General features: G+C 39.9%; 1 protein-coding gene across 2 annotated transcripts in view; it reads left to right on the plus strand.

Annotated features, from left to right (window-relative positions):
* The window catches only part of BBS9 (Bardet-Biedl syndrome 9), a 473,303-nt gene that overhangs the window by 9,208 nt on the left and 440,765 nt on the right, over positions 1-23,330 (plus strand). For both annotated transcript variants that reach the window (XM_018047135.1, XM_018047136.1), the window contains exons 2-4: positions 6,271-6,393; positions 15,828-15,978; positions 18,910-18,974. In XM_018047135.1, coding sequence (XP_017902624.1) covers positions 6,282-6,393; positions 15,828-15,978; positions 18,910-18,974 — 328 coding nt within the window. In that variant the 5' untranslated portion in view covers positions 6,271-6,281. The remainder of the gene's footprint in view (positions 1-6,270; positions 6,394-15,827; positions 15,979-18,909; positions 18,975-23,330) is intronic.

A 23,330-nucleotide genomic window follows, 5' to 3' on the forward strand; every position in this document is an offset into this window, starting at 1 on the left:
CGGATGTTGTTTGGGGTGGAGTTGGGGTTCTCAACTTTCACAAGCTCTTGGGTGATGTTGACCTGCTAGTCCAGGGACTACACTTGGGGTAGCAAAGCTAAATAATCTAGAAAAGGAGGACTTTCAGAAGCTAATGAAGTGGTAGGTGTCTAAGGAGAAATTGGTAGAGCAGAAGAAACAGGAAGGAACTAAATGTTGCCAGTTGTATTTTGTTAATAAGAATAGATATTCAATTTTATGATAGAAGTCCATGAGAAATTACTGCTTGATTTAGAACAGTTCCATTTACACACAGTGTTGGAGAGTTAATTTTTCATATTGGAGATTCCTCCCTCCACCCACCTTTATTCTAACAAGCTGAAAAAATTTGTTCACTAACAAAAGTTTTTAAGGCCATATTCACATAATAGGTATTTTCATCTGATGAAGTCATGTGTGTTTATATTCAAACTACAGGTACATACACTTTTCGCCCTTCCTGATTATGCTTCTTGTCCTTTGAAGTAATCATATCCATCATTATCATAGCCGTGATGATGACTATATGCTGAGTGTTGTGAGACCTCCTAGTGAATCATTGAATGGTGTTGAACTGGGGTCATATTCTGCCCTGGGCTGCAAGAGAATGATGTGTCTTTATTGTGGCAGTCCAATGGTATGATGTGTTATAATTTTCCAATATATCTCAAGTATGTAATGGGAATATATGGCATTTATTAAATACTGTTACATCCCTCTCAAATTAAAAAATTCAATAAAAGTATAATAGAAGTGTTTATTATGGTTTTGAATATTTGCCATGAGATTTGAAGTTTAGTCATCTGGCAATCTGTATGGTTTTACATAGTGCCATTATTAATAACAGGTGATACAGATGGTTTTTCAGAAACTCTCCCACATGTTAAAACTCATGACAAGTTTACTTACCTGCTAGGTATTTTCCCTTCATTTTCATCAATCCCTTGCCTTTACCTGACTGCTTTGTTTTTTAACATAAAGAGAGGGCCTTACATGGAATTTTCTTTCTCCCCTACCCTGTTGTTTCTTTAAAATTGTCACTTTGAAAGGATTTTACGATCACATAGAAGCTGCAAGAATAGTGGTTTCCCAGTGATAAAGTACAATTATCAAAGCCATTAAATTGACATTAGTACAGTAAATATTGAGCTATGCCACATAGGGCCACCCAAGACCATCATAGTAATACTGTTCATTAAGATCATTTTTGGACGGTTCTTCTGTGTATTCTTTCCATCTCTGGTTGATCTGTCCAGTGTCTACTAGGTCGCCATTGTTTCTGTCCTTTATTGTGCCCGTCTTTGGGCAAAATGTTCCCTTGATAGCTCCAATTTTCTTGAAGAACTCTCTAGTCTTTCCCCTGATTATTGAAGAGATCAAGAAGAGATGGAAAGAATACATAGAAGAACTGTACAAAAAAGATGTTAATGAATTGGATTACTACGATGGTGTGGTCACTCACCCAGAGCCAGACATTCTGGAGAGCAAAGTCAAGTGGACCTTAGGAAGCATTGCTGTTAATAGAGCTAGTGGATGCGATGGAATTCTAGTGAACTATTCAAAACCCTAAAGGATGATGCCATTAAGGTGTTGCATTCAATACGTCAGCAAATCTGGAAGACCCAGTAGTGGCCACAGGACTGGAAAAGGTGAGTCCTCATCCCAGTTCCCAAGAAGAGTAGTACTAAAGAATGTGCTAATCATTGGACCATGCTAGTAAGGTCATGCTTAAAATCTTTCATGCTATGCTTCAGCATTATGTGAACCAGGAACTTCCAGATGTCCAAGCTGGGTTTGGAAAAGGAAGAGGAACCAGAGATCAAATTGCCAACATTCACTGAATCATAGAGAAAGCTGGGAAAGTCCAGAAAAACACCTACCTCCGTTTGATTGACTACGCTAAAGCCTTCAACTGTGTGGATCATAATAAACTGAGGAAAGCTCTTAAAGAGATGAGAATACCAGAGCATCTTACCTGTCTCCTGATAAACCTGTATGCGGGTCAAGAGTCAACAATTAGAACCCTGCATGGAACAACTGATTGGTTCAAGATTGAGAAAGGAGTACGACAGGGCTGTCTGCTATCACCCTGTTTGTTTAACCTATATGCTGAGCACATCATGAGAAATACCTGGATGGATGAGTTACAAGCTAGAATCAAGATAGGTGGGAGAAACAGCAACAGCCTCAGATAGGTGAATGATATCACTCTAATGGCAGAAAGAGAAGAGGAAGTAAAGAGCCTCTTGATGAGGTGAAGGAGGAGAGAGAAAGAGCCAGCTTAAAACTAAATATTAAGAAAACTAAGACACTGGCATCTGGCTCCATTGCTTCATGGCAAATAGAGGGGAAAAGGTGGAAGTAGTGACAGATTTCCTTTTCTTGGGCTCTCAAATCACTGTGGATGGCGACTGCAACCACGAAATCAGAAGATGTTTGCTTTTGGGGAGGAAAGCTATGAAAAAGCTAGACAGTGTGTTGAAAAGCAAAAAGATTACTCTGCCAGCAAATAGTCAAGGCTATGATTTTCCCAGTAGTCATGTACGGTTGTGAGAGTTGGACCGTTAAGAAAGCAGGGTGCTGAAGAATTAACACCTTTGAACTGTGGTGCTGAAGGCTCCTGAGAGTTCCTTGGACAGCAGGGAGATCAAACCAGTCAATCTTAAGGGAGTTCAATCCTGAATACTCATTTGAAGGACTGATATTGAAGTTGAAACTCCAGTATTTTGGTCATCTGATGCAAATAGCCAGACTCATTGGAAAGTCCTTGATATTGGGGAACATTGAGGACAGAAGGAGAAGAGGGCATCAGAAGATGAGATGACTGGCTGGCATCACCAATGCAATGGCCAAACTTTGGGAGATGGGGAGGGACAGGGACGCCTGGCGTGCTGCAGTCTATGGGGTTGCAAAGCGTCGGACACAACTGGGTGACTGAACAACAGCAACTATACTCTGTTTAGTACTATAGCTAAATTACAGATCTTATTTCAATCTCACCGTGTTTTATATTACATACACTTTTTTTTTTTTTTGTAGGAATGCAGCTCTAAGAAATAAAATTTATGCCTTGGAACCACCACCAAGTCTGGTTCTAAAACTTTTTCATCACCTCAAAGAAATTCCTTTGCATTAATCCTTTAAAGTCATACCCTCTCTTAACCTTGGTAACCACTAATCTGTTCTCCATCAGCTTAATTTTGTAATTTAGAAAATGTTGCAGAAATGAAATTGTTTAAAATGCGACCTTTTTGTAAATCAACTATAATCCAATAAAAAGTTAAAAAGGTAGATAAGCAACAGGGATAAGTTGTACAGCACAGGGAATTATAGTCATTATATTGTAAAAAGATTTTTTTTTTTGGTTGTGCTCGTAGCATGTGGAATCTTAGTTCCATAACCAGGGATCAAACTCATGCCTCTTGCACTGGGAAGCACAGCGTCTTAACCACTGGACCACCAGGGAAATCCCTTTGTAATAACTCTTAGTGGAATATAATCTATAAAAATACTGGATCACTGTGCTATAACCTGAAACTAATATTGGAATTCACATATACTTCAATAAAAAAATAATGAAGTAAATGAAAAGGCAACCTCTTGGGACCTCCGGGCTTCCCTTAGATGGTTAAGAATCCTCCTGCAGTCCTGGGGACCTGGGTTCAATCCCTGGGTCAGGAAGATACCCTGGAGAAGGGAAAGGCAACCCACTGCAGTATTCTTGCCTGGAGAATTCCATGGACAGAGGAGCCTTGTGGGGTGCAGTCTGTGAGGTCTCAAAGAAGAGGTCGCAAAGAGCAGGACGAGACTGAGCACACACACACACAAAAGATATGGAAGCAACCTAACTGTCCATCAACAGATGAATGAATAAAGAAGATGTAGGGTACACACACACACACTCTCTCTCTCTCTCACAGTGGAATACCACTCAGTCATAGAAAGAATGAAATAGTGCCATCTGAAGCAACATGCGTGAACCTAGAGATAAGCATATTAAATGAAATGTCAGAGAAAGGCAAATATGATAGCACTTATATAGGGAGTCTAAAATATGACACAAATAAACTTTCTTATGAAACAGAAACAGACTCACAGACATAGAAAACAAACTTAATGGTTACTAAAAGGAAAAGGGAGACAGGGTAAAGATAAATCAGGAAGCTGAGATTAGCAGATACATACTACTATATGTAAGATAGATAAACAAGGTCCTACTGTATAGCACAGGGAACTATATTCAATATCCTGTACTAAACCATAATGGAAACTATATATATTATATATATATATATACATATATATATATACATACACATACATATACACACATACACACACACAACTGAATCACTTTGCTATATACCAGAAACTGACACAACATTGTAAATCAACTATACTTCAACAAAAAAGAGTGCTGCTCCAGGAAAAAAAAAAATTCCATTGTATGTATATACTAAATTTTGATTATCCACTTATTTGCCAGTGGACAGGTGGTTTGTTTCTACCTTTGGCTCTTGTGAATAATGCTGCTATAAACATATGTATGTGTACGTGCTTAGTCGCTTCAGTCATGTCCAACTCTTTGTGACCCTATGGACGGTAGCCCACCAGGCTCCTCTGTCCATGGGATTCTCCAGACAATACTGGAGTGGGTTGCCATGCCCTTCTCCAGGGGATCTTCCCTAGCCAGAGATTGAACCTGCATTTTGATTGATTTACAAGTGTTGTTGGTCATTGAGATCAATGTTAATGAACCTGCAGTATATAAAATAAACTATCTTTAAATAGAAACACACAAGAAGCAAAATTATGTATTGATTGGTTGCTGAAAATGCTGTGAATAGAAGCTTGCCTGACTCTAACCCCCTATTTCCTCTGGAAGCAACGGTTCAGTGTTTGCAAATTCAGTGTTTGCTGCCACCTTATAGAACAGAGCTTCTTTGAATAAAAAGAGTTGACTGCTTATCCTGACTATCATTCAAATCAGTGTATCTTGAAGGAAGCTTCGTTTATGTTAGATAAATAAATTCTCATAGAATCCCAGGGTGGGTATGTTATGTGTGTGCTTAGTTGCTCAGTCATGTCTGACTCTTTGTGACCCCATAGACTGTAGCCCGCCAGGCTCCTCTGTCCATGGTGATTTTCCAGGCAAGAATACTGGAGTGGGTTGCCATGCCCTCCTCTAGGAGATCTTCCCAACCCAGGAACTGAACCCAGGTCTCCCACACTGCAGGTGGATTCTTTACTGTCTGAGCCACCAGGGAAGCCCTAAAAAGTGTTAGTCACTCAGTCATGTCTGACTCTTTGTGACCCCATGGACCATATAGCCTGTCAGGCTTCTCTGTCCATGGAATTCTCTAGGCAAGAATACTGCAGTGGGTTGCCATTCCCTTCTCCGGGGGATCTTGCATATCCAGGGATTGAACCTGGATCTCCTGCATTGCAGGCAGATTCTTTACCATCTGATCCACCTGGGAAGCCCCTTGTGTGGTTTGTACTGTAATTTAAAAGGTCCAGTGTGCTTTCACATCCACCATATCCGTAACCCAGTGGTATGGCTGGTGTATACTTATTTTAGATGAGGAATCAAGATGCAAAGGGGTTACGTGAGTTGCCTGAGGACACACAGGTAATTAGTGCTATAAATAAACTACAGCCCACATTTCCTAGTTGTTTTTTTTGGTGTGAATTTCCTCTTCCATCTTCCTTTCTACAGTTAGGGGAAAGAGAGTGAGTACTTTTTGAGTACTTGTAATGTACCCCTTCAGGTATTAGTCATTGATGCATTTGATCTCATTTGCTCTTCTTAGCAACTCATTGTGACAGGAGATGCTACAGTCTTTCTAATGACCAAACTGAAGGGAAATTAGGTGTTTTGTCTAGGAATTATGTGCTGGCTAGTGCTGGTAGAATTTGGATCTTGATCCTTCAAAGAATATATTACTTTGTGCAGTTGTCTGCTAAATGTCCCAGAGGAGAGAATTGATGCAACGTAAATGTATAATTTCTCAGCTTCACTTTCCAATGACATGGCAAAATATTTGATTAATGTTTCCACTCATTTGGAGTTGTGGTTTCACGTATGTCCACAAAATACCAAAAAATTAGAGTTAAATACAATATTTTTTCTCAAAGTTGTCTAAGTTTAGTTTGCTCTGTATGCTGTAGGAGTTAATCAATTCATAAATCCTGTTGTGACTTGCACTTTGTAAAGTGGATTTTGATTATAAATAAATGCTTTCTTTTTAGAGTGAACGAAAATGTCTTTATTTAAAGCCCGTGATTGGTGGTCTACTGTTCTGGGAGATAAAGAAGAATTTGATCAAGGCTGTTTGTGTTTGGCTGATGTTGACAATACTGGAAATGGACAAGGTAAACAACTTATCACCAAGCACATTGAACAAAGCATTTTATAGGGATGAAATAAAAATGATTAAAAAAAAAAGTATACTTTACAGAACTTAGGTGAACTGTCACGATTATGTCCCAGTTTTTTTTTTTTTGAAACAAAGTGACTCAGTTTTTAAGATCATTTGCCTTATAAGTAATATTTAGGTAACAGGCTGATAAATGTACCTATTACTTGTGTTTTGTTGTTTGTGTTTTTCTGGTCTGTGTTGATTCTGTCATATTTGCTGGGACTCAGAAAAATATTATAAAGTATCATTTAATTTATTTTTATTTGTTGCAAAATCAGGTGTTGTAGGGTAGAACTGGCAAAATATTTTCAGTTTTGAAAATTTTTCTTTTATAGAAATTATTTGCAAGAAAAATTATTTAAAATTGAATCTAAAAGCTGTTTACCAGAATGGACAAGTTATGTTAATCTCTCTCTTTGTAGAAAACAATTCTTAAATCATTGCTTTCATTTTTGTATTTTGATACTAGAAACAATATTCTATTTTATTCTTATATTTTTTGCTCATCTTTGTGTGTTCATATATCAAGTGGTCTTTAAAACATTTTAGGTCTGTATTATTGCTCTTTGAAATTTATATTTGGTTTAAATGATTTATAGTCATGAGCTTTTTCTTTGTAATTAAGATAGTCACTGACTATAGTCACTGACCTCTTGAAAAGAAAACTTATAATACTTTTTCTTCTGTTCATTTTATATAAATATTGCCCCTTTACCTTTCTCTTTATTTTCTTTCTCTTGCCTATAATGAAAATAGTAGAATTTGGGTTGTACAGTGAAAGGAGAAAATGATATAAGCAATGAGGAGTGGAAGTCACTAAGCGTTCTGAGCACCTACTACATTGTATATAAGGATGATCTGGGCGCTGCCTTCCTACAATAGGAGCTGTGAAGGTCTTCTATTTGGAGGATGTCCTGAGTGGTTCTTCAATGATTATCAACCCTGCCTCTTGCTCAAGTGTTTGTTTAAATGTATAATTCCCCTATAATTTGGCAGCCTAGAAGAGTCATACCGCAAAAATACCTACCAGAGAGAAACAGTTTCATACCCACCTCTGCCTAAACTATTTAAAGCTCAGCTTGGTTGTAAACTGTACTTACTGGTTATCTGAATAACATGGTGTTCCCTCCTTATTTCTCAGTGGGGTGCCACTAGTGGGTTACCAGTATGCTGAAATGTTGCATCCCCCTAATTTTCATCCAGCTATGAGCAGCTTCCTCTGTTTTCCCAAGCATACTATACAAAAATCATTCTCTCTCTGTGTGTTCCATACAGAAGAAAAACACTGATCATTATTTCTCAAAGCCTGGACCACCTACATCATAATATTCTGAAGTGATTATTGTGTATGAAGATTTTCTGTCCCATGTGTACAGGATCCTCAAAGATCATATTCTCTGGAGGGTAGATGGATTGGATGGTGGCTTAGGTATCTACATTTTGACAAGCTCCAAAGTTGAATGGTGGCACACTAAAGTTTAACAGTTATTACTGTTGACCTTACGTGGAAATTTAGTGAGAGCAGTTTCGAGCATGTTCTGTTTGAAATAGAAGTGTCTGGTAGGCAGAACTGAAGTAGAGATTTGGGAGTGAGCAGAATGTATATATTTGAAGTTAATGAGCAGAATGATTGTATTTGAAGCCCTGGGAAGGGTAAAAATGCACAGAGAGACAAGATGGAACAAGAGGGACCTTAGGACCATGACCTGGAGAAAATGAACAATCAGAGAGGAGCTTTGGGAAAGGTAGTCAATAATAGATTCTGATTGGGCAGTCAGAGAGGCGGGAGAACCAGCTGGGCTGGCACCTGGAAGGCAAGATTTAGTGACATAAAGTCTGATATGTTTCCACATTGTTTTCCAACTAGTGGTTCATTAGTGTTCTTGGTGAGGGTGGATGAATGGGCACAGTGGTAACAAAACCTAGATTTGCAGAGAGTGAAGGAGTGAGAGGTGGGAAAGGCTGAGTGTTTATGGCCCTTTAAAGAAACAGCTGTGAAAGGAAGAGGGAGAATGATCATTGGTGACCATGTAGGGTAAAGAGAAATGGGAAAAATTGAATGTGTAGCATAGAGGAATGAGATTCGTTCTTCTAGAGAAGGGATCTAGAGTAGACAGTAGGAGATGGGATGAGGTGTGCAGATAGAAGGGCTATCTTTAAGCTTGTGTGAAAATTTTTTTCTCTGTGACAGAAGGCAAGAAGCTAAGAATGGACATGGATGAAGAGAAGTTTGCAGGTTAGGTTGGGAAGTGAGACAGTAGTGCCAGTTGATCCCTGTTTTCTTGGAGGTGATCAGAGAGTGAATGCATAGTATTAGCGCCTTGAAATTGCTTTGGATGAAGTTGACTTGATTCACAGAAGGATTCCTCAGTCTTGAGAGGAGATTGAGAGAAAATTAAGGATCCCTTCATCCTGAGAGAATCTGAATGGTTCAGCTTAGATTACATGCTAACCTATGGCCTGGAGGGAGTGTTTATTACAAGAATCAGAGTTAAACACATACATAAGGCAGACTAAAAAATAGTTCTTACATTTATCTCTTTTAGCTTCTCAGCATTTATACCTAACGTGGGGCAACGGTCCCTTGTACAGCTGCACGCACACATATTCTTACCCATCTGCAATGAAAGATAACTGTGCACCTACTGCTTCAGAGGCACTTTCAGAGAGCCCTGGCTCTTCAGGACTAGGCTCTCTGGGTGTTATCCCTTTCATTTGTCATTCCAGTATTCATGTTCTAATATTCTGCTGCCTCTAGAGTGACTGGTACATACAATTTGTGTTCACAGTTTACTATATACATAATATTAATAGTCGAGGAAAAGAAGAGAAAGAAAAACTTAAAAATTAAGATGAAGGAGCAGGAAAGATTGTATGGCAACTTGGAGAAGTCATGTTGGGAGCTACATCCTGTTTTGCAACTGGTCACCTGTTGCAGGTTAGGTTGGGAATTGAGACAGTAGTGCCAGTTGATCCTTACTTTCTTGGAGGTGATGAGAGAGTGAAAGAATAGTATTAGCGCCTTGAAATTGTTTTGTGGCCTAGGTCTTCATTCTTGAGGGATCTAGAACATTGGTGCTTGCCTGAAGAGGATTATAGTAGTTTCATTTATGACTGATCCAGACAGTACAGGGAAGGGCCCATGGGGTCCCTGGCTTTCACTCATATTTCTTTCAGCCCCATTCAGCCCTTTTGAGTAGAAGGCAGTGGCAACCCACTCCAGTACTCTTGCCTGGAAAAGCCCATGGACGGAGGAGCCTGGTAGGCTGCAGTTCCTGGGGTTGCCTCGAGTCAGACACGACTGAGCGGCTTCGTTTTCACTTTTCCCTTTCATGCATTGGAGAAGGAAATGGCAACCCACTCCAGTGTTCTTGCCTGGAGAATCCCAGGGACAGGGGAGCCTGGTGGCCTGCTGTCTATGGGGTTGCACAGAGTTGGACACGACCGAAGCGACTTAGCAGCAGCAGCCCTTATGAGAGGATGTGGCAGTCCTGGGTCCTGTGGACTGGATTGTGGTCATACTTGTAAATGTATTCTCTTGCTCCTATTAAGTGAAAGCCAACTGTTCTGTTGGTCTCCGTGTGTTGTAAAGGAGAAAAGGCATTACTAAGATTGGGATGTGTTAGTTGGCGCCAAGAAAAAACAGTTTGTGAATAACAGAAGAATTTAGAGTTGCGCTTTAAGTTGTACTGAACCTTAACTCTATGCTTCAGTGCTAAGTCACTTCAGTTGTATCTGACTCTTTGAGACCCTATGGACTGTAGCCTGCCAGCTCCCCTGTGGGATTCTCCAGGCAAGAATGGAGTGCGTTGCCCTGCCCTCCTCCAGGGGATCTTCCCAACCCAGGGATCGAACCTGCATCTTTTATGTCTCCTGCACTGTCTTGTGGGTTCTTTACCACTAGTGCCATCTGGGAAGTCCCTTAACTCTTTCAAATCCATTAACTAGATTTTTTATCATCAAATTTGGTTATTAAACCAAAATTATTTGATAGGAATTATCACATATATACAGTTAAGTTTTTTTATTTTTATTTTATTTTATTTTTTTTACAGTTAAGTTTTTTGGAATCAAATTTTAGGAGACCATCTCAAATCAGGCTTAGAAATGGTATTGATTTTGATTTTCTCCCTATTGAAGAGATGGAGTTCCACTGGCTTCTATATAGCCCTTTTAATATAATATCCCTTACTGTACACCTTAGGGAGCCAAGTGGTTATTCCACAGTTTTCTACAGAAATATATTTCCTTTAAGCTCTCAGTTACTGGGTGAGAAATCATAGATGGGCTCTGCTTCCCCACTGGGGTAAAATAAGTTAGAAAGTTAATTTATCACTGAATCTCCATAATTGGCAATAACAGTAGATTCCTGGGCTTCCAGAATTAGTAGTAATTTAGAGCCAATATTCAGTGTTCTCATAAAGGTTGGGTATTTGCCTTTGTTCAGTACATTTGTTCAGTCCCCTGGTTTGACAGGGAAGGATCTGAGGAAACTTTACATTAGGCATGTGTGGTGGTGTAATTGTTGTGTTAGTCACGCGGTTGTATCTGACTGTTTGCGACCTCCTGGACTGTAGCCTGCCAGGCTCCTCTGTCCATGGAGAATCCAGGCAAGAATACTGGAGTGGGTTGCCATTCCCTTCTCCAGGGGATATTCCTGACTCAGGGATCGAACCTGGATCTCCTGCATTGCAGACAGACTCTGCCACGGCAGTCAATACACAGCCCTGTCTTTGTTCAGGTGGCTCCAGGTCTATAAATTAAGTATGGGGTTCAGGTGACTCCAGGTCTGTAAATTGACTTAAGTATGGCATTATCAACTCAATGGACAAGAGTGTGAGTGAACTCCGGGAGATAGTGAAGGACAGGGAAGCCTGGCATATTGTAGTCCATGGGGTTGAAAAGAGTCAGACCGACTGAGCGAATGAACAGCAGCAATGGGGTTTGGTGCAATGCCATGACTGTCTGATATGGTGGCTTGAATTAGTCCTTTTTTTCATAGACCTGGAATATTTTTGGTTATAGACTTCAAAAAAGCCCTTAATTTGATAAGCACACTATAGTACATTGTTACAATTAAATACTACTCGGTAATAAAAAGAAATGAATCATTGGGGAAATAAAGGCCTTAGTGAGTTGCCTGTTTGTTCCATTCCTGGGGATCCTGTGTTAATTATAGCTTGAAATCTGTGATAGTTAGACTGCTACCTGAGATCTGGTTACTATAATAATCCCACTATTTTAATAATTATACATACATGTTGTAATTCTAGGGGTTAAATTGTCACCATCTGGGCTTGGCCATCCTGACTTCCTCTTGCCCCTGAGGGTGGGGCATGTTGAAGGTGAACCCCACTCTTTCTGATCACTGTCTTTACTTTTATGTAAGAAACCTGGAGAGACTGTGAACTTATTTGTTACTGTAATTTAAAACCTCTAGTGTTAATCCCTGAACTAGATTCTTAGGGGTTAAGCTCCCTGTGAAATGAGGTAAGGAATTGTTTCCTCAGACTCCCAAAGACCCTTAGTTTTACCCTGAGATGAGAATTTTGGTCAAAACCTATCATTCTCTTACTTTAAATTAACCAGTGCCCTTAGAAAACGTCGTCTTACATATGGTTTGGCATTGCTCCTTCCTGTTCATTTGGCAGCGCTGTTCAGTTCACTAGAGTGTTACCTGCAGTGGGCACAGTGTTCCAGATGCTTGGAGGTGTTAACAGCTGCTCTGTCACTGAGTACGATGCTGTTTAACTCCATATAAATTATGAACAGGAGTTCTAATGCTTTGTGCCCCAACTCACCTCAAGAACGAATTTCTAAATATCCCTGAAGGAATTGGTGTCTGTAGTTTATTCCTTGGTGCTAATTTTGTATATCAGTTAACATTTTTTTTTTTTTTTTGCTACAAGTGACAGGAAACAATTATGATAAATGCAAACAAAAGAGAGATTGGAAGGAGAGTGACATAGCTCTCTTGAATGTAGAGAGTTCAGTTGGCCAAGCCTTAGTCAGAGTCAGGAACCAGTATGTCTCGAGAGAGTTTGTAGACCTCTGACGCTGCCATCAGATCACCTAGAACCAGATTCTTTTTTTTTTTTTTTAATTGAAGTATAGTTGATTTACAATGTTGTGTTAATTTCTGCTGTATGACACTGTGTGTGTGTGTGTATATATATATATATTTCTTCATATTTTTTTCCAGTATGGTTATCACAGGATATTGAATATAGTTCTCTATGCTGTAGAGTAGGACCTTGTTGTTTATCCATTTTGTATATAATCATTTGCATCTGCTAGTCCTAAACTCCCAGTTCATCCCTTCCCCATCCTCCTCCCCCTTGGCAACAACAAATCTGTTCTCTATGTGTATGAGTCTGTTTTATAAATAGGTTCATTTCTGTTGTATTTTAGATTCCATATAAATGATATCATACGGTATTTGTCTTCCTCCGTTTGACTTACTTCACTTAGGATAGTAATCTCTAGGTCCATTCATATTGCTGCAAATGGCATTATTTCATTCTTTTTTATGGCTGAGAGGAGAAGGCAATGGCACCCCACTCCAGTTCTCTTGCCTGAAAAATCCCATGGACGGAGGAGCCTCGTAGGCTGCAGTCCATGGGGTCGCTGAGAGTTGGACACGACCCAGTGACTTCACTTTCACTTTTCACTTTCATGCATTGGAGAAGGAAATGGCAACCCACTCCAGTGTTCTTGCCTGGAGAATCCCAGGGATGGCGGAGCCTGGTAGGCTGCCATCTATGGGGTCGCACAGAGTCGGAAACGACTGAAGCGAGTTAGCAGCAGCAGCAGCAGCAGCAGCAGCAGTATTCCACTGGGCTTCCTGGGTGGCGCTAGTGGTAAAGAACCTGCCAATGTCCCCTGCCAGTGCAGGAGACATAAGAGACATGGATTCGATGCCTGGGTCGGGAAGATCCCCTGGAGAAGGGCATGACAACCCACTCCAGTATTCTTGCCTGGAGAATCACATGGGCGGAAGAGCCTGGTGGGCTACAGTCCATAGGGTCGCAAAGAGTCAGACATGACTGAAGCGACTTGGCACAGCACAGCACAGTATTCCACTATGTATATTTACCCCATCTTCTTTATCCATTCATCTGTCGATGGATATATAGGTTGCTTCCATATCTTGGCTATTGTGAATAGTAGCACCAGATTCTTAATGACATGTGTTATCTCTATTCACGATTGAAATTCCTAGGATAGTACCTCTCTCAGAGGATTATTATGAGAATAATGAGTTAGTGTTAATATACGTAAGCTACTTAGACCATTGCCTGGCACATAATAAGCTCTCAATAATAAAGTGTGTAGAACTCCTTCTTTTCAGTATATAGAAAAAAAGTCAGTGTACTCTACTGATCCGGGGATTTACAACAACCCAAAGTATTAGTTTCCTAGGATTGCCATAACAAAGTACCACAAACTGACTGGCATAAAATAGCAGAAATTTATTCTGTCACAGTCTGGAGTCTAGAAGTCCAAAATCAAGGTGTCTGCAGGGCCGCACTATCTCTGAAGCCTCTAGGACCCTTCTTTGCCTCTTTCAGTTCCCGGTAATTCTTTGCCTTGTGGATTATCACTCCAATCAGTGCCTCTGTGATCACATGATCATCTTCTTGCTTGTCTTTGTATCTTCATGTGACAGTCTCCTCCCCACCCTGTCCTTGCTTTCTCTTCTTATAAGGATACTAACTGAGTCCTACTGCTGCTGCTGCTAAGTCGCTTCAGTTGTGTCCAACTCTGTGCGACCCCATAGACGGCAGCCCACCAGGCTCTGCCGTCCCTGGGATTCTCCAGGCAAGAACACTGGAGTGGGTTGCCATTGCCTTCTCCGAATTGAGTCCTACCACATACCTAATCAAGTGTGACCTCATTGTAACTTGGGTTCGTCTGTAAAGATCTTATTTCCAAATAAAATCAGTTACTGGGGGCCAGTACTTAAACATATCTTTTTGAGGGACACAGTTCAACCCATAATATCTATCTTATCATTTCCCCTTTTTGTACCCGAGACTAGATATTATAAATCAGAGTACTCTGTCTTAGTGAGGCCTTGGAATAATTTTTAATGCAGTGTTTTGACAGCCAAAATCAGGTGTAGAGTTGACACTCTATGATGAAATCAGTTTACAACCTGATACTAGTCCTTTGTTAAAAGGGCTTACTTTGTGCTGAATTATGGCTACTGATAACAAATCAAGGCTTAAGAAAAGTGTAGTATGGTAATATATTTGAATATTGGTGATGTAAAGCTATTTAGTTCACTTTAATTATATATTCTGTTGGCAGATTGGTCTTTGTATATGAAACAAAACTGGGTTCTTTTAATTTTTAGATTCTTTTTTTATTGTCATTTCTTTTTAAAAAAATTTATTTTGTTTAATTGGAGGTTAATTACTTTATAATATTGTAGTGGTTTTTGCCATACATTGACATGAATCAGCCATGGGTGTACATGTGTCCCCCATCCTGAACCCCCCCTGCCACCTCCCTGCCCATCCCATCCCTCTGGGTCATCCCAGTGCACCAGCCTTGAGCACCCTGTCTTGTGCATTGAACCTGGACTGGTGATCTGTTTCACATATGATAATATACATATTTCAATGCTATTCTCTCAGATCATCCCACCCTCGCCTTCTCCCACAGAGTCCAATAGACTGTTCTATACATCTGTGTCTCTCTTGCTGTCTCATATATAGGGTTATCGTTACCATCTTTCTAAATTCCATATATATATATATATATATATATATATGCGTTAGTATACCATATTGGTGTTTTTCTGACTTACTTCACTCTGTATAATAGACTCTAGTTTCATCCACCTCATTAGAACTGATTCAAATGTATTCTTTTTAACGGCTGAGTAATACTCCATGTGTATATGTACCACAGCTTTCTTATCCATTCATCTGCTGATGGACATCTAGGTTGCTTCCATGTCCTGGCTATTATAAACAGTGCTGCAATGAACATTGGGGTACACGTGTCTCATGGTTTTCTTGGTGTGTATGCTCAACAGTGGGATTGCTGGGTCATATGGCAGTTCTATTTCCAGTTTTTTAAGGAATCTCCACACTGTTCTCCATAGTGGCTGTACTAGTTTGCATTCCCACCAACAGTGTAGGAGGGTTCCCTTTTCTCCACACCCTCTCCAGCATTTATTGCTTGTAGATTTTTGGATAGCAGCCATTCTGACTGGTGTGAGATGGTACCTCATTATGATTTTGATTTGCATTTCTCTGATAATGAGTGATGTTGAGCATAATTTTTAGATTCTTCTTTTAGACATTAGAAATTCTATTTCCCCAAATTTTTGTGACTAATGTTTTTTCCTATATCTTTAAAAACACCTTTTTACAGATAAAATAATTGTGGGCAGCTTTATGGGATACCTAAGAATCTTTAATCCACATCCTGTAAAAACAGGAGATGGAGCTCAAGCTGAGGATTTGCTTCTGGAAGTGCATCTACGAGATCCAATATTGCAAGTGGAAGTAGGAAAGTTTGTTTCGTAAGTACAGTCCACTAATTCGAGTGTTTCGTCTTACTACTTGGAGTATGTCAGTCCCTTATGTGTCAAAAATGACTATGAATTAAATATATTTCCTGTATATTGTCATGTACTGAACATTGTTTAATATGGAAACCTGTATATTTAAGACAGAAAAATTTAGGAGTTTTTTTTTTTTCTTTTTTCTTAAGTGTAACAGACCTAAGATGCCTGATGTGTCAGAAGCTAAAGGAAAGGAGATAAGCTTTTGGAAAATAATCAAATAAAGAAACAGAAAGTATTCACTTACTTAAAGCACCAATTTTCTAGGTTATATAAATTTGTTTAAAAAAATTTGACATCATAGTAGCTATGTGATTTGGTGCATAACTTTGAGTCTTTAAAATGTATTACTTATTTGGGGTAGAGAGCCTTAGTTTTTTAAAAGAAGTCAGCTCAACCCACAAAGGAAGTCTTTGATTCAAAGTACTTTATTTTTAAACGTATTTTAGAAGACCATTTATTATTTTGCATTTTGCATAATATGTCTGTTCTTTATTTACTGATGATATTGCTGATTTTATCTTATTTTCATACATGAATTTTCTTAAAAACCTGTATTTCTTAATCATTTATAAAAGTATCTACTATGAAATTTTATGTGGCCAGAGGTGGTCTTGTTTTCCCTTTTCTTTTTGAGCTCCCTTTGCCTTCTTAAGTTGGGGAGTGCCCTGAGCTCTGGACTTTGGCTCACTCCCAATTGCTCATCATAATTTATTGGCCCCAGGTTGTACTTATTCAGGGTCCTGACTCCTACTAGAAAAACCTGAGCGACTGCTTCTGAGCATTATTAAGTTTCCTAGTAATATGTTTCATTCTAATGGGAAGCTGCTTCATGGATGCTCTAGGCCGGGACATGAGATGGGACCTTTATGCACTGTGACAGACTGGATCAGGAGTTTATTACTGACATGGCTGGTAAATATGTACTCCATCTAAAAGCAGATAATGATTAGGTGCCCATTGTGAACCTAGCACATATAAACATGATAAATTTATAAAAGAAGGAGACAAAAGAAATTCTTGTCTCTTAAAGACATTTTTACCTTTTCATGTTTTTAAAAAGTGGGATGCTGTCAGAATCATTCTATATAGTAATATGGTTTTCATCTATGTTATCATTTTTTAGAAGGGAGGAGATTAACGTTGATGAGTGGATACAGTCCTACTATTAACTGACTAGTACTGTCTCATTAATCTGATCTATAAGATGTGATCTGCATTTAGAGATAAGGTAGCTAGTTAGAGCTCAGAGCTTTCGGTCATATAGCCAGGATTCCGACCCAGGTCTGTCTGACTCTGTTCTTTCCATGACATCATGTTCTTTTCCTATGCATGATGGAAAAGTTGAGTGTTCAGGGTACATATAAAGGTTTTTGAAGACAATCTTGATTATGTGATAGTTGTGTATATTTACAGGTATTATCTAATATAATTCTTATTTTATGAATGAGAAACTCACACTCTAAAAGATTAAATGATCACGGAAATACCGAAGTGCAGAGTCAAGACCCCATTCCAAGTCTTCAGACTTCAGTTATAGTCCTTTTAGTTTAGAACAGAGTCTGTTTCAGAGGTCAGACATCGGAGGCCTGCTTGCAGATTAGTTTTAAATTTAAAAGAATTGCCAATGTTTAAGAATGAGGAATTTTCACATAAAATCCCTGCCTTTGGCTTTTCCTGAAAAAAATGTGGAGATCTGGCCCCAAGCCCAGAACTGAGCAGTTGCTTGCTGTCTCCTTTAGACTGGCCCTATTCTCCAGTTGATCACAGCCATTTACTCCCTTTACTCACTTACATCCTCTGACTTGACTCTTGAAGACTTTGAATTTAGGATTTCTATACTGACTGTGCCATGTCTCTGGAAACCACTTGATAGGGGCTGGGAAGTGTAGTGGTGACACTTGAGACCTGTAGGGGGAGAGGAACTGGCCAGGTGACGATGGTCAGGCTCTCTCGCCCCACTCCTTCTCACTCAGGACAGCTGAGATCATTTGTGGTGCTAAGCATGCGCATCATGGTGTGGTCTATATAAGCACCACCTGAAACGCTCTTAGAACTGTCAAGCTGAGTCTAGTCCCGTGGAATTGAGTTTTGTAGTTATCATTACTGCTGTGTCAGAGATTAAAGCATGTCTGCCTTGCCCCAGTAAATAAAGAATATCTGTAGTTTCTACAGCTCCGTGCATCTTCTTCCAGCTTCCCTGCTGGCATCTTGCCTACCCTGAGTTCAGTGAACAATGAGATAACAGCAAGACAAGACCAGACCAAAATATTTTCAATACTTTTAGTAAAATTTCAGACGTGGATGTGATATGTGCCATTTCCCAGTGATGATTAGCTTTCTCTGGTGCTTTATACTTTACTTTCACATGATTTTTATTTCATTTAATTGAAAGCTCTTATTTTCGAAAAGGGGAAAAAGGCTTAGAGAGTGTAAGTTTCTTGCCAAAGGTCATAGGTTAATTAGCCTGCAAGCCAGGACCAAAGCTTGGGTCACTCACTCTCTCTCTTTTTTGCAGCCAGGGATCCAACCTGGGCCGTCCACAGTGCAAGTGTGGTGTCTTCACCACTGGACTGCCAGGGAAGTCCCATGTGGCTTTATTGTGGGAGAGCACTCATTAAGGGGCCTCTGATATGGCTCCTTCTGGAAGACTCCTTTGGCTTCAATCTGAAGGCAACTCCTTGAGGCAGAGTTCTCGGATGTCTGGGATTGTCAAACTGGCTGTTCAGTTGTTAAATTTATTTTTTGGTTTTGAGTGTTATCCAGGGAATTATTTAGTTCACTCATGATAGGTTATGATTATAATCTCTTTTTAAAGTCATTTTGTCATTTTTTTGGGTTACATCTGAAGCTAGTATTTAAACTTTTAAAACTTTTACCATTTTTCAGAGGTACTGAGATGCTTCATTTGGCGGTGTTGCATTCAAGAAGACTGTGTGTCTACTCTGTCTCAGGTAAGAAACATTTTCTTTTTTTAATGTAGACTTTTTACTAAAATATGGACTTCTTAATATTATGTAAGAATAGTTATATCGACTTGGTTAAAAGTTTTCTTATCTTGGTTAGCGTTTTCCCATTGTTCTCTTATTCTTTCAGTTGCAAAGACTATTACGTTTTCTTGGTCTGCTATTTCCATGCATACTTCAATTTCTATCACTGTAGAGGGTTCCTTGAAATCTCCTTTATCTGAGGAATTGTGTCCAGGATTGCCTATGATTAAGAGAGGCCAATTCTGGGTACTTAGGACACTTGAGTCTTAAGAAATGTTCAATAGCAACAACAGAATTCATTAAATGCTGAGTCATGGTGGCTTAAAGTACGTTTCTTTGGTGAACCTCAAGTATTTTTTCTTTATAGTTCCAATTTCTTGGTTTTTGTTTATCTTCATTTAACCAGACCTCAAGGCATGTATTTGAGGCTTACTCAGGTTTCATTCCCTGACGTGGTCCTGTGGGTACAAGTATGAAGGTTAATTGTAGTCTGGTTTCAGCATTTTGGCCTTATTAAAAATGTAACTTAGGAATTTTGTTTCAGTTATTTGATAAGTTTTAGTTCAAGTTGAGAGAGTTATTTTTATGATGTCAACATCAGAGGATTTTTTCAATGGATATAGTAAAGCTAACTATCTGTGGACCTATTGCTTATTCAAAAGATACACTCCTTTGGAATTTGCTATAAATATTAGCTTCTAGGTCTCACACTCAGTCTCTTGATTTAGGCTTTCTTTGTATTTTGCTTTTAATTGGAGTAATGATTCTCATTTACTATCACCAAGCTGGATATTCTTTTTTGGTTTGAAGATCTGTTAGATTTTGAAGGCAGGCTTGGTGTGTGTTGTGTGGTAGGTGTACTTGTTGAATGAATGAATGAACTTATATTTCTAGATAGTGCTGAGGCAATTGGTAGTAGCTATTTATTACTCTCTGTGTGTTACTTTCTTCTTACTTTCCTTCCCTGTTACCACTATCATTTTCTTTTCCATTCTTTTTTGCATCAGAAACCCAGTAAAGTAATCTTACTGTCATTGTTAAACACTCTCATTGTTTGGTGGTAAAATATGCTGCTCCTCTTATGCTGTGAAAGTGCTGCACTCAATATACCAGCAAATTTGTAAAACTCGGCAGTGGCCACAGGACTGGAAAAGGTCTGTTTTCATTCCAATCCCAAAGAAAGGTAATGCCAAGGAATGCTCAAACTGCTGCACAATTGCACTCATCTCACATGCTAGCAAAGTAATGCTGAACATTCTCCAAGCCAGGCTTTAACAGTACATGAACCATGAAATTCCAGATGTTCAAGCTGGTTTTAGAAAAGGCAGAGGAACCAGAGATCAAATTGCCAACATCTGTTGGATCATGGAAAAAGCAAGAGTTCCAGAAAAACATCTACTTCTCCTTTATTGACTATGCCAAAGCCTTTGACTGTGTGGATCACAACAAACTGTGGAAAATTCTTAGAGAGATGGGAATACCAGACCACCTGACCTGCCTCCTGAGAAATCTGTATGCAGGTCAAGAAGCAACAATTAGAAATGGACATGGAACGACAGACTGGTTCTAAATTGGGAAAGGAATACATCAAGGCTGTATATTGTCACCCTTATTTAACTCATATGCAGAGTACATCATGAGAAATGCTGGGCTGGGTGAAGCACAAGCTGGAATCAAGATTGCTGGGAGAAATATCTATAACCTCAGATATATAGATGACACCACCCTTATGGCAGAAAGCAAAGAAGAACTAAAGAGCCTCTTGATGAAAGTGAAAGAGGAGAGTGAAAAAACTGGCTTAAAACTCAACATTCAAAAAACTAAGATCATGGCATCTGGTCCCATCACTCCATGGCAAATAGATGGGGAAGCAGTAGAAACAGTGAGAGACTTTATTTTTGGGGGCTCGAAAATCACTGCAGATGGTAACTTCAGCCATGAAATTAAAAGACGCTTGCTCCTTGGAAGAAAAACTGTGAGCACCCTAGACAGCATATTAGAAAGCAGACACGTTACTTTGCCCACAAAGGTCTGTCTAGTCAAGGCTGTGGTTTTTCCAGTGGTCATGTATGGATGTGAGAGTTGGACTATAAAGAAAGCTGAGTGCTGAAGAATTGATGCTTTTGAGCTGTGGTGTTGGAGAAGACTCTTGAGAGTCCCTTAGACTGCAAGGAGATCCAACCAGTCCATCCTAAAGGAGATCAGTCCTGAATATTCAGTGGAAGGACTGATGGTGGAGCTGAAAACTCCAGTACTTTGGCCACCTGATGTGAAGAACTGACTCATTTGAAAAGACCCTGATGCTGGGAACGATTGAGGGCAGGAGGAGAAGGGGACGACAGAGGATGAAATGTCTGGATGGCATCACGGACTCTATGGACATGAGTTGAGTAAGCTCTGGAAGTTGGTGATAGACAGGGAGGCCTGGCGTGCTGGAGTCCATGGGGTCACAAAGAGCTGGACACGCCTGAGGGACTGAACTGGACTAATGTTGCTCCTTCTAGTGGTAGGAGAAATACTTAGTGTTCCAGAATAAATGGAGAAGGTATGATATAGGGTGGGCTTTCCATGTGGCACAGTGGTAAAGAATCTGCCAGCCAATGCAGGAGATGCGGGAGACTAGGATTTCATTGGGAAGATCCTCTGGAGGAGGAAATGCAACCGACTTCAGTGTTTTTGCCTGGAGAATCCCATGGACAGAGAGGAGCCTGGTGGGCCACAGTCCAAGGGGTGGCAAAGAGTTGGATACGACTGAGCACGCATGATAGAGGCTGCTTTATTGTAGGAATCTAGCTGTTCCTCTCCCATCATAAGCTTATTAACTTTGAGTGACATTTTATTAACAAGTATGGAGGAGGAGAACTTGCCCACAGTTACTCTTGAATACTGCTTGGGGTACTGGTCCTTTCTAGAGGCTCTGTGGGGGCTCTAAGGAGGCAGTAGAAGGACAGATCCTAAAAATTAGGAACGAGGTTAGATTCTTGACCTTCCCTTGGCCCATGTGAATAATGGCTCAGAAAGCCAGAAGTCTCTAGACTTTACTGGGGTGTATGACATAGACTAAGGATGAAATGTGTGTTTATCAAAAAAGCCTAGTGAAAGAAACCGGCATGTTTGATCACAGCTTTTTAATAGGACACTGGTATCCATAAGTGCTTCCCTGATAGCTCAGTTGATAAAGAATCCACCTGCAGTGCAGGAGACCCCAGTTCGATTCCTAGGTCAGGAAGGTCCACTAGAGTAGGGATAGGCAATCCACTCCAATATTCTTCCTTTGTGGTTCAGCTGGTAAAGAATCCATCTGCAATGTGGGAAACCTGGGTTCCATCCCTGGGTTGGGAAGATCCCTTGGAGAAGGAAAAGGCTACCCACTCTAGTATTCTGGCTTTGAGAATTCCATGGACTGTATATAGTCCCTGGGGTTGAAAAGAGTCGGACATGACTGAACGACTTTCACGTGTCCATAAACATATTCCTTCAAATTTGTGTTGGAAATGAAAGTTACCTGTCATGGGAATGGCGATTTTATTGCTCCTTTTATTCTTTGTACTCATTTACAAGCTTCGTATTCTCTGGGGATGAGGAGTTGTCCAAACTACATTCCCTTACACTACACCTCATTTCCTTTCTCAGTCTCTTATTTCTTCAGCCTCCTGTGATATTTGTAGGCTGACAATTTGTATATTTTTCCTGGCCTGGCTTAAATTGAGAAGCAGGGAAGTTACTGTTTTTGTTCTCTTGAATATGTTTCTTGAGGTATCAGGCCGAACTTTGACCTAGCTTTTACTATAACAAGGGAGGCATAAACACTTTCTAGTTTAAGTGTAATCACTGGTGTCAACAGATGAACGTGTCAGCTGAGCTTGACATCCTTAACCCCAATTGCCCTCTCCCCAAATGTTTTTTGTTTTCTTTTGTGTGCTTGTTGTTGTTCAGTCGCCAAGTTGGTGAAGAATCTGCCTGCAATGCAGGAGACCCCGGTTTGATCCCTGGGTCTGGAAGATCCCCTCGAGAAGGGAACGGCAACCCACTCCAGTATTCCTGCCTGGAGAATTCCATGGATAGAGGAGCCTGGGGGGGCTACAGTCCATAGGATCACAAAGATTCAGAGACTTTCACTTTTTCACTTGTGTGTGTGCTGTGTGCTCCTAAAAGGTATTTGAGGCAAATTAGAGGAGAACTCCTGGATACAGCAAACGACTCTTAATAATCAGAGGCTACTGTGCTGACTTCTTTCTTTGGGGGTGATATGTCATTAAATGCTGGTTTAATATAGAGAAACAGCAGGGTCTTGCTGACCTGAACTTAGCCCATCTTATC

Source organism: Capra hircus, chromosome 4 (genome assembly GCF_001704415.2).
Source record: "Capra hircus breed San Clemente chromosome 4, ASM170441v1, whole genome shotgun sequence".
NCBI lineage: Eukaryota > Metazoa > Chordata > Mammalia > Artiodactyla > Bovidae > Capra > Capra hircus.